Source organism: Brachyhypopomus gauderio, chromosome 12, assembly GCF_052324685.1.
Source record: "Brachyhypopomus gauderio isolate BG-103 chromosome 12, BGAUD_0.2, whole genome shotgun sequence".
Lineage (NCBI taxonomy): Eukaryota > Metazoa > Chordata > Actinopteri > Gymnotiformes > Hypopomidae > Brachyhypopomus > Brachyhypopomus gauderio.
The window spans coordinates 16832148-16844532 of record NC_135222.1 but is presented as its reverse complement, the minus strand read 5'-3'; the positions used below and the strand labels follow the sequence as shown (position 1 = coordinate 16844532).

General features: G+C 42.5%; 1 protein-coding gene across 3 annotated transcripts in view; it reads right to left on the bottom strand.

The window, feature by feature from the left end:
• The window catches only part of LOC143527938 (phosphofurin acidic cluster sorting protein 2), a 51689-nt gene extending 41433 nt beyond the window's left edge, over nt 1–10256 (bottom strand). For all 3 annotated transcript variants that reach the window (XM_077023333.1, XM_077023334.1, XM_077023335.1), the window contains exon 1: nt 9913–10256. In XM_077023333.1, the coding sequence (XP_076879448.1) occupies nt 9913–10109 (197 nt within the window). In that variant the 5' untranslated portion in view covers nt 10110–10256. The remainder of the gene's footprint in view (nt 1–9912) is intronic.
• Between the last annotated feature and the right edge of the window lie 2129 nt (nt 10257–12385).

Below are 12385 nucleotides of genomic sequence, written 5' to 3'. Positions count from 1 at the left end.
GGAGTATAGGGTCCTGGGCCCATTGCTACGGGCCATCTAGTCCCTGTACAAATGGAGCAGGACCTTGGTTCACATGGACAGCAGTAAAACAGACTGGTTTCCTGTTGGGGTTGGACCCTGTCAGGGCTGCCCTTTGTCACCATATCTGTTCATAACTTTAAATTTCTCGGCGTAGCCAAGTGGCGGAGGGGGTTCGGTTTGGTGGCCTCAGGATTCCACGTCTCCTTTTTGTGGATGATGTGGTCCTGTTGACATCATATATGGATAAACTAAAGGTGGATCTCCTGCTAGTCTTAATCAAATTGTGGCATCAAATATACCAGGGACACCCCCTCTCTCGAAACCTAACCACAAATTTATGCAACCACAGAAGGAACCAAGCCGATCTTACACATCGCTGTGTGGGAATGCTGACTTGGATGTAAACACCCCCTGCAACCCCAGGACGTAACATTTGCCCACTTGATAACTAACCCATGGATTACTATAAATAATGAAGCAATTGCTCACTCCTTTGTACACTTCAGAATATATAATACACAACACATTCACACAGATCCACATAATGAATGTAAATGAATACTAGCTCATCAGTAACCCTGAAAACTGCTGTGTGCAATCAATGTCGAAATGTAGGTTACATTTACAATTTCACGTTGATCATCAGTGTTGCAGTAAACAGCAACACACTACTGTAATTAATAAATTAATATTTAATTACTTTGCCTGTATAAAACAGCATAACAGATTACAGTTTAAAATTCTATTAACTACATTAGTTGCTGGCCTAATTAAAATTTTATTATTTGCCTTACATGTTTCTGAGGATAATATTAATTACATTCAACACGTTTAAAACATTAAATATGCATAAGTGAATACTCTGCCTTCCTGTTTATGTGTCTTGTAGGGATTTGTGCATGTTGACGCTATAGTCCACTAGGACAAAGGGGAGTGAATGTGACCAGTGTTTCTCGAGAGGAGAATATTTCTCTGGAGAAGAGTGTTTCTCCACAGAAGAGAGTTTCTCTGGAGGAGAGTGTTTCTCCGCAGGAGAGTGTTTCTATGGAGGAGAGTGGTCAAACATGCAGTTGCTGTAATTGGGATGTGGTTTGCACTGGTGGCACACCGACCACTTCTAATGGCTTCATGTCTCCATATTTGCTATCATCACATTTCCGGCCAGAGGAGTCGACATTACTGAGAAGCTGTGGCAGCAGACAGAGGTATTATTCAGTAAGCACACACATACACCATATATACTGTATATATTTAGCAAGACAACATGGTTACCGTGGTGACTCTATAGGTCCTTCCTGCTTTATAAGTACTTCATGCTACCTGAGCAGCTGTGGTCACATGGTTGTCACATGGTTATGTCACATGGTTATGTATGTCTTTTGGTTTATTCTAATGTTGGGTTAAACCCAATGTCAGGTGTGAAACAGCACACCAACGCACACACAGGCACACACACACATAAAACAAACTTACAGTATGCTGCTTTGTGCAGACTAACATGCAATGTTATCCACAAAGCCCTGCTGGCATGCATCTCTAAAAACACACCACTGTAACGTCAGTGTGCTCCATCATGACATTAACACCTGATCTCATCATTGTGCTTAGAGCTGCTTATGCACTCTCCTACCTCAGAGGGGTTTAGTACTGAACTAAAAGACTGTTCTCTCTCTGTGCACATGTACTTTATCAGAAACAATAATCTAGTATTCACCTACAGTGCAGTACTGAAAACTCACCTACAGTACAGTACCGAAAACTCACTTATACTACATTTACATTTTACATTTACATTTAGGGCATTTAGCAGAAGCTCTTATCCAGAGCGACTTACAAAGTGCTTTGCTTCTGATCACAGAATGCATCCTAGGAAATAGTACGGATAGGCCAGAATTCAAGATACCATTGAGTCAGACTACTACTAAACTACAGGAGTCAATGTCATTACCTAGTGTTTTGCAAATTAGACATTTGTCAAGAAGCACAAATAACTATAGACAGACATACAATTTAAAGAACAGTTAGTGCTCTGGTAAGAACTCAACAAACAGGTGTGTCTTCAGTCTACGCTTTAAGATAGCAATAGACTCTGCAGTCCTAGCAGCTAATGGAAGATCGTTCCACCATCTTGGAGCCAGGACGTAGAATAGTCAGGAGCTTCGTCGTGCATGAGACTCTAAGCATGGAGTTTTGAGTTGAGCCAAGCTTGAGGTTCTGAGTGTTCGCTGTACGGCTCGGCTTTTGACCATGGACATCATGTATACTACAGTACTGACCCTTCAGTTGATCAAACAGAACTGGGAGGACCTGAGAGAAAACCAGCCCAAAGCTCATGGAATAGCTTTCACTGCAAACCCTAGATTTATTTCTTAGAAAAGTGTAGTTAGATTTTTTTTTTGCATTTTGTAATTATGAGGAAGACACACTTCATGTCCCTAAAGATCACACTTTAACCCAGGGTTGAGTTTCTAGAGTGATTCCCTCCCCAGGGCTGCAGGCTCCATTAAGGAGGACTGAGTGCAGCTTCAGGTTTTAACACCAAAGGACATCACATTATTGAACCAGACATTGCTTTTGCTACATGAACCACAATCGTTACAGCCCAAACCAATCAATCTGCCCCATTAAAGCCCGAGTGCTAGATGGGCTACGATGTAAATTATGTCTTTTCATGAACCATTAGAGGACAGACAACACTTACCACTGCTGTCTGGCTACAAAGAGCTACAAAAAAAGATTACTGATAAACGACTCTACAGCTTTTACATGACTGCTCAGGTCTGATTAATATTACGTTTAAAGTCTTATTATTATTTGGTTATTATTACACACTCTTCTGTTGACTATATTACAACTATTTTACAACAGCTCAACTGGTTAGCTTTTGCTCAACGTATTAATTTTAAGATACTTATTCTTACTTTTAAAGCTATTCACAATCTTGCTCCACCCTGTATTCTGGATCTTCTCTTTACCTCTGGTCGAACTTTAAGATCTTCCTCCTCTGTTCATTTTACTGTCCCTCCTGCACGTCTTGTTGCTATGGGAATAGGGTGTTTAGTCGGTCTGCCCCCAGTTATGGAACTCACTTCCAGATATTCGTAATATTGAGTCCAAAGGAACTTTTAAAATCTGAACCTAAAACATTTGTTCAGACTAACTTATTTAACTTAATTAATTGTGGTTTTATTTTCATTTTATTTATTCTATTTTATTATTACTTGCTGTAAGGTATCCTCGAATGCCTAGTAAAGAATCTATAAATAAAATTTATTGTTTATTTATTTATTACATTTTATTAATATTTAGACTTTATATTATAATAAGATTAGTAATAAATGCAAGAAGCTAGCAAGCAATATAACTGCCAGTTTCACGCTCTAGCATTGCAGTTCCCATGGTGACTGTTTGTCTTGTATCCTCCTAGAGACAGAGTAGACCACAGAGCAGACCAGAGTAGACCACAGAGCAGATTAGAGCAGACTAGAGAAGACCAGAGTAGACCACAGAGCAGACCAGAGTAGACCACAGAGCAGACTAGAGCAGACCACAGAGCAGACTAGAGCAGACCAAAGTAGACCACAGAGCAGACTAGAATAGACCAGAGTAGACCACAGAGCAGACCAGAGCCAATCACAGAGCATACCAGAGCAGATCAGAGTAGACTACAGAGCAGAGTAGACCAGAGGAGACCACAGAGCAGACCAGAGTAGACCACAGAGCAGACTAGAGCAGACCAGAGCAGACCATAGAGCAGATCAGAGTAGACCACAGAGCAGATCAGAGTAGACCAGAGCAGACCACAGAGCAGATCAAAGTAGACCACAGAGCAGACCAGAGTAGACCACAGAGCAGACCAGAGTAGACCACAGAGCAGATCAGAGTAGACCACAGAGCAGATCAAAGTAGACCACAGAGCAGATCAGAGTAGACCACAGAGCAGATCAGAGTAGACCACAGAACAGACCAGAGCAGACCACAGAGCAGATCAGAGTAGACCACAGAGCAGACCACAGAGTAGACCACATATCACATGTGCTGCTATGTGCTGTTATGTGTTATTATGTATACTCAGGTCTGTAAATGATTGTGGTCCTGCTGCTCTTTATCCAAATGAACAACAGTGTTGACTCGGCAGTCTGGCTAAGATCTTCCACTGGCTGTTCGAACTGCAGAGTCCCTTGCGGTCTTCAAACGTAGACTGAAGAGTCACCTGTTTGTACTTAAATGACCACTAACATTACAGATGGCAGGTGTGTGTGTGTGTGTGGTGTCCTAGTGTCTCAACCAAATCCAAATGTTGTTTAGAACCAAAATTGTGAAGAGGTAAACTGACACATCTGTTTCTCACCTGGTATATACAAAGTTAAGTCACCTTTACAGAGACTGGCAAAGGAATTTTGGTGCTGTTTGCTATGCCTCTTTAACCATCACTGTCAGTCATGTCAGTTTCTGTGAATTCTGTGATGAATGATAGGGATCACACCCCCCCCCCCCCCCACACACACACACACACACACAGAAAGGAAGTGGCTCCACTGAATTCTTTCCTGTAGCTCATATGGAAATAGTGCTATGAGTTTCTCCCACCTGTAGGTGTCTTTTACACATATGTTTTTGTGTATGTGTCTGTTTCTATGGAAGGGGGTAGGTATGTTTTAATCTGGTGGTCTTCTAGGAGACTTGTTTTACACTATAAATTTGTGGAACTTTAAATACATTCCTGCTTGTATGCTGTTCAGATTCTGCTGTAAGTCATACAGTTAAAATGATTAAAAACTGCATATCTGTGTTCTGGTTTCCTTGTCCATAACTGACAGGTTACTATTTGATCGTGCATGCCACACTGACATGCAGAGTTCGGCAAACCTTCAGTAATTTCCCTCCATACTCCCACTGTAGTGCAAATGTAACTTTTTAGTTAGTGCTCAGTAGCTTTTTATGTATCTCTTCTAAAAGTCATAAAGTTATTGTATAGACCCATTCCAAAAAAAATAGAATAACATGGAGAAGTTGATTAATTTCCATAATTCCATTCAAAAAGTTAAACTTTCATAGATTACAGATTCAGAACCCACGACTGCAAGTATTTATTTGTTTATTTTACATAATTTGGGCTGCCAGCTCATAAAACCCACAAAAACAGGATTTCAAAACATTTGAATACTGTGGAGATATCAGCCCAAACTTCTCAGTTTTTGTAGGAAAAAAAATAGGATCACATCAAATCAATGAAAATATGGTACTTTCAAAACAATATGTCAATCTTCAATAAGTGGTTGGGAATCGCTTTACTGCCTTGATGTGACGTGGCATTGAGGCAATCAGCATGTGGCACTGTCTGGGAGTGATGGAGGCCCAGATCTCCTTGATGCTTGCTGTCAGCTCTTCTTTGTTGTTGGCTCTGGTGGCCCTCATTGGCCCTCATGGCTGGTCAGTCAAGCACTGTGATGGCATGGACATCAAACCGGGCTTTGGTGCTTCTGTCGGCAGGGGCCAGGTCCTGCTGGAAGATGAAATCTGCCTCTCCATCCTCAGTAGAATGAATCATGAAGTCCTCGAAAACATTCTGGTAAACTGTTGCGGTGACCTTAGATTTAAGAAAGCAGAGTTTTACCAACACCTGCACTAGACATTACACCCCAAATCATGAAGCTGTGACTCCTGCCTCATTCCACTCATTCTGGATCTTGAATCTTCTCTTTTTGATAATCCACTGAAGCCCATGGTCATCTCTTTTGCTGGTGCATCTTCTCCTGCTATGCACCAGCCATTGGTCTGCTATGGTCTTCTAGCCAGTTGTTGTCTGCAGTCTTCCCCGTATTGAACCAAACTGAGACAATTTAATCAAACTGAAGCAATTTATGACACCTGGGGAAATCTGTGCAGATGCTTTGAGTAGTAGATAATTTCACTCAGTTTAAAACATTCATGGCTGATAAAAAATTTGGGCTGATATCTCCACAGTACTGTTCTTGAGTAGAGTAGTATAGTAATGGTAGAGTAGTAGAGTGGTATAATAATGGTAGAGTAGTACAGCGGTATAGTTGTGATAGAATAGTGGAGTGGTATAGTAATGGTAGAGTAGTGGAGTGGTATAGTAATGGTAGAGTAGTGGAGTGGTATAGTAATGGTAGAGTAGTAGAGTTGTACAGTAATGGTAGAGTAGTAGAATAGTATAGTAATTGTAGAGTGGTACATAGGGACTCAACAAATGGAGCTCTGGGGAGACACATTACACATTACACCATGTGTTCCATCAAATGCAGTTGCCTCAAGCAGAGTCCTACACCAATTAAAGTCCAGTGACACAGCATGAATAATTCACCTGCTCGTGCTTAGCTAACCTCACCCAAGCTGCACATTTAATTACTAGAGGCCCTGATCTACTGGTACGTGTGCACATAGTAATTTTTCTTCCTAATGAATACAGTGGGCGGTGATCAACTTTACACTATTCACCAAGACTGCTTGCCATTATTCCCTTATATCGGCCAACACATGAATACAGACTACATTCAGCTTCGATCAGCTACATTCAGCTTCGATCAGCTACATTCAGCTTCGATCAGCTACATTCAGCTTTGATCAGCTACATTCAGCTAAGATCAGCTACATTCAGCTAAGATCAGCTACATTCAGCCAAGATCAGCTACATTCAGCCAAGATCAGCTACATTCAGCCAAGATCAGCTACATTCAGCTAAGATCAGCTACATTCAGCCAAGATCAGCTACATTCAGCCAAGATCAGCTACATTCAGCCAAGATCAGCTACATTCAGCTAAGATCAGCTACATTCAGCTATGATCAGCTACATTCAGCTAAGATCAGCTACATTCAGCTAAGATCAGCTACATTCAGCTAAGATCAGCTACATTCAGCCAAGATCAGCTACATTCAGCCAAGATCAGCTACATTCAGCCAAGATCAGCTACATTCAGCCAAGATCAGCTACATTCAGCCAAGATCAGCTACATTCAGCCAAGATCAGCTACATTCAGCTAAGATCAGCTACATTCAGCTATGATCAGCTACATTCAGCTAAGATCAGCTACATTCAGCTAAGATCAGCTACATTCAGCTAAGATCAGCTACATTCAGCTAAGATCAGCTACATTCAGCCAAGATCAGCTACATTCAGCCAAGATCAGCTACATTCAGCCAAGATCAGCTACATTCAGCTAAGATCAGCTACATTCAGCCAAGATCAGCTACATTCAGCCAAGATCAGCTACATTCAGCTAAGATCAGCTACATTCAGCCAAGATCAGCTACATTCAGCCAAGATCAGCTACATTCAGCCAAGATCAGCTACATTCAGCTATGATCAGCTACATTCAGCTAAGATCAGCTACATTCAGCTAAGATCAGCTACATTCAGCTAAGATCAGCTACATTCAGCCAAGATCAGCTACATTCAGCCAAGATCAGCTACATTCAGCCAAGATCAGCTACATTCAGCCAAGATCAGCTACATTCAGCTAAGATCAGCTACATTCAGCCAAGATCAGCTACATTCAGCCAAGATCAGCTACATTCAGCTAAGATCAGCTACATTCAGCCAAGATCAGCTACATTCAGCCAAGATCAGCTACATTCAGCTATGATCAGCTACATTCAGCTAAGATCAGCTACATTCAGCTAAGATCAGCTACATTCAGCTAAGATCAGCTACATTCAGCTAAGATCAGCTACATTCAGCTAAGATCAGCTACATTCAGCCAAGATCAGCTACATTCAGCCAAGATCAGCTACATTCAGCCAAGATCAGCTACATTCAGCCAAGATCAGCAAAGAACAAGCAGAACATTCCACAGTCTTTGAACTTTTGACAACACTGTATCTCTTTACACACCCAAGTCCACAAATCCTACTTACATATATGATAAAGCAGCATTCTCACAGGAGACAGGCCTGCAGCTCTGGGTGATTTAATGCATGTCAGGCTGCATGACGGGTGACCCAGTGTCATCTTCACCCAATTATGTTTTGCAGTGTAAGAGCTAAAGTTAAAAATGGAGAAATCAGCACTTGCAATAGGTAAAATGTTATTTTACTTTTAGGATCAAGCAAGAGGAAACACTCTGGAAGAGAGATTTGAGATTCCATTCGTTTTTTAATTCCATTTTTTTTTAAATAACTTGCCACTAGAGTGTTTTCTAATCTGAGCTCCAGCAGTTCCAGAGGGTGAAATGAAGCAGATATTTCTTGGCTGTTAGACTCAATCCAGGGAGCTCCATCTGGGCCAAACTAACAAATGTTCCTACTAAGCGCAGGGGACGTCCCCCAGGTGCTTCTGCAGCTTAATGTGAGACCAGGTTTGGTCTTGCAAACCAATTATGCAGAACAACATAGCAAAAAATAACAACAACAGGGCGACAGCTGGGCAGCAAGTGCAAACATCAGCTAGCAGGTCTGAAACCAAACACTGACTGTGATTTCAGCAGTGCTGAGGCAGAAACACTGTCTGCTTACAGTTTCATGTATGTTTTGATGCCTTCCAGCATTTCATCTAAATTGAGATCATACTAGTTTCTTAAACCCTTCAAACAGAATCTGGTCTGATTATGCAAAGGTTACATCTGGGCAGCATGCACTGCAAACACTGAGCACCCAGCATCAGATCTAGAATCAGTTAGACAAAGATCTGCTTAGTTTATCTGACAAAATGCTCAACTGTCTGTTTGGTGATTCTGGTACATCATTATTCACTAGGAATTGGTTAGGGGTTAGCCGTATCTGGAAAAAGCTATTTCATTTCATCATTTCAGGATAACTTAGAAATGCACATTTATATTTACAACCACTGTTTCTTTAGTTTCTGCTTGTTTGTTTGCTGGGTTAGCAGCAATAATTTGCCTATTTTCTAATTTTGCCATCTGAAGTTGCAGCTCAGTGAACTAAAGCAGAGAGGGAAGAGTGTAGAATAATAACTTCTGACCACAACACACATGCATCTATGACATTATGTACAGACGTACGATGCACTTTATAAGAGATTCAAACGGTATTTCAGTGAAAAGCTTTCCCTCCACAAAAACGGCAGGCTAGACAGCTACTTTAGACATACTACAACATTCCCAATGCAACTTCACTGACTGGCAAAGCACATCTAATGTTCATTTAGCGAGATGCATGCAGCTGTTGGTCTTTTATGTCATTTAAACGGGTCATTTTGAAACCAAACGCATTTCTGAAATTGTCAAATATATCTGACAATTTGTCGGATTACAATACATGCTGTTCTAATGACCGGTACAATGTTCAAATGAAAGCAATCCGTTATGAAAATGAAAAAGGCCGCCAGGGCGAGATTGTAAAACAGGTCAGATTCATCCTGTCAGAGAAACACGGCTGTGGAGAGATGCGGAGTGAAGAATGGAGGATATGTTACATTTCACTTTCAGCTGCACAGCTCAGTCTGTGGCTAAAGACCCAACACACCTCGCTTTTTTAAAACGGTTCAGGTCATTCGGGCGTGTTGCAGACAAACAGAAGAACCAGGAGAAAACATGAAACATCAATAGTTTAGACTTGCAATCTTTAGCTGGATCTTCAAAACAGGCCCTCGACAACCAAGGACAGGGCTGTATCTGTATATCTGTCCGCAATTCTAACAGATTTGTCCGTTGTTGTGTGGACCACTGACTTCTTCACATAACCCACATACAACAGACCGAGTCTGACACCAGCGCTGTGGGGCTTACATACTCTGAAATAAACCCACAAATACTCATTAGGGACTGTGGGACTTGCACAGTAAAAAATGAAAACCACACACACTGCTCAACGCTGTGGGACTTGCACAGTAAAGAAATAAAGGCAGAAACACAGAACGGCGTTTAAATACTCAGTCACGTTCACACACAATAGATGGGAGGTCCAGATACCTCGGAACGCAGCTCGGTGAGGAGCGGTCAATTTCCCACGTTGCAAAAAGGTTCATAGGAACAGGCACGGGTCCCGAACCCGCCGAACCGGCAGGTCCAGCCATTGCTCCGGGTACCGCCAGGACGGGTGAGGGTGCAGCACCACCAACGCTCCCTCCGGTGGCGGCCCGAACCCCTCCTCTCTCCACAGCCGCCATCACCGCCTCGCAGCTCAGGCTGTCTGGCTGTTTCCTGCTCACTTACTTACTGCCACCTCCAGCAGCCGGTCTAACCCCCCGGGTGAAGCTCATACCGGGCACCGATACTCAAGATAATCTTCGAGCAGTCAAAGGCGGAGCTTCATTCAAGAGAAAATATGAGGTGTTATCTGTTCGTGAACGCTAGGGGGCGCAGCTCACGTTTGTATTCACTTCAGGGTGCCACCGTCACCGCCCCTGGGTTTAGAACTAACCTGTTGGCTTAACTTTTTCAATATAGTCTATGTATATTCAAGAAAGAATAAGTGCTGCATACCTTGCTCAAAGACAACACACATATATCATCTTAAAGTTAGGATTTTATATTTCTGCAGTATAGATTTCTGAATAACTAGTTTACATTCTTACTAAAGAACACCATATTCATTGTCACAGATTAAAAAATCTGCTCCATCTGTACATCAACTTGTCACAAGGTCACAAGACCGTCATAACAAATAAGACTGTCATAGCTCATAAGACCGTCATGGCACATAAGACCGTCATAGCTCTCCCACAACGGGTGTGTATTTCCCATAACTATTCTCACCAGCATGCTCAGGCCTGTACGGTGTTATTTGCTCATGCAGGAAAAACAACTAATCGCCTTTTCAGGACCTGTTTATTGTAAGAAAACATTTCTCACAACCTTTCACACTTGTTCCTTCCATGGGATCAAAAGACAACATATTTAACTGTTGAACATGAGTGCAGACAGATTAATACAACTGCACAAATAAATAAAAGCAGCAGGACCTGTGCAGTCATAGCATGTTTTTAAGGATGTGTTCAGATGCCCTTTATTGCACATGAAAATGTCCTTGTAGACGTCACTATGGCGCCACACCTTTCTTCACCAACATATTAGTCAGAATATGAAATATTCAAACTGAAGGCTCTGAATGTGAAAAACAAAACACCTTTGGATTCTGAACATGAACAATTGCATGAAGTTAGATTACTCAAAATCAAGCTAGATTACTCAGAATCAAGTCTAACATGACAAAGCTGAAGAGACAGTGCCAAAAATGAGATTAGCAACAGAGCCTATCTGTAAAGGCCTGCTGTAACTACACCTTAAAAAAACGTGCTTGTCTTAAAAACTTGTTGCTCATGTCAGTGTGTGGGTTTCTTCAAACTATGTATTCTAACAGTGTTGAAGGGAGATAGTTTGATTGGCCTGACTGGTGGAAGTGAATTGGAATGGAATCCATATGCCATATGGAGGGGGCAGCTTCCAATAAGCAGGCAGGTTACTGGACGTCATCAGTTGTATGTGATCTGTGGCAAAAGAACGAAGCTTGTTATAGAATCAGAAGGGCAAGGATGATTAATAATGGTAGTGGGTCCAAAGGGAGAGGACTGGTGAGTCTTTTAACCTCATCAAAAATGTGACAAAATGTTGAGGGATATGAGAAAGGGGTGGATGGGTGTTGAGGGGTATGAGAAAGGGGTGGATGGGTGTTGAGGGATATAAGAAGGGTGGATGGGTGTTGAAGGGTATGAAATGTGAAATGTGCCATATTTGTCAATTGTGATTTTTCACCGCAATCAAAATCTGTCCTCTGCATTTACCCATCTGTGCAATTAGAACACACACACTAGTGATTACTAGGGGGCTGTGGTGCACGTATGCCCAGAGCGGTGGGCAGCCCTAGCCCAGCGCCCGGGGAGCAGTTGGGGTTAGGTGCCTTGCTCAAGGGCACCTCAGTCATGGCCTCAGGCCTGGGAATTGAACCCATGACCTTCCGGTCACAAGACCAATCACAGGACCATGACTGCCCAATGATATGAGAAGGGTGAAGGGGTGTTGAAGGGTATGAGAAGGGTGGAGGGGTGCTGAAGGGTATGAGAAGGGTGGAGGGGTGCTGAAGGGTATGAGGGTATGAGAAGGGGTGGAGGGGTGTTGAAGGGTATGATAAGGGTGGATGGGTGTTGAAGGGTGGAGGGGTGTTGAAGGGTATGAGCAGGGTTGATGGGTGTTGAAGGGTATGAGAAGGATGGAGGGGTGTTGAAGGGTATGAGAAGGGGTGGATGGGTGTTGAAGGGTATGAGAAGGGTGGAGGGGTGTTGAAGGGTATGAGAAGGATGGAGGGGTGTTGAAGGGTATGAAAAGGGTGGAGGGGTGTTGAAGGATATGAGAAGGATGGAGGGGTGTTGAAGGGCATGAGAAGGGTGGAGGGGTGTTGAAGGGTATGAGAAGGGTGGAGGGAGTGTTGAAGGGTATGAGAAGGATG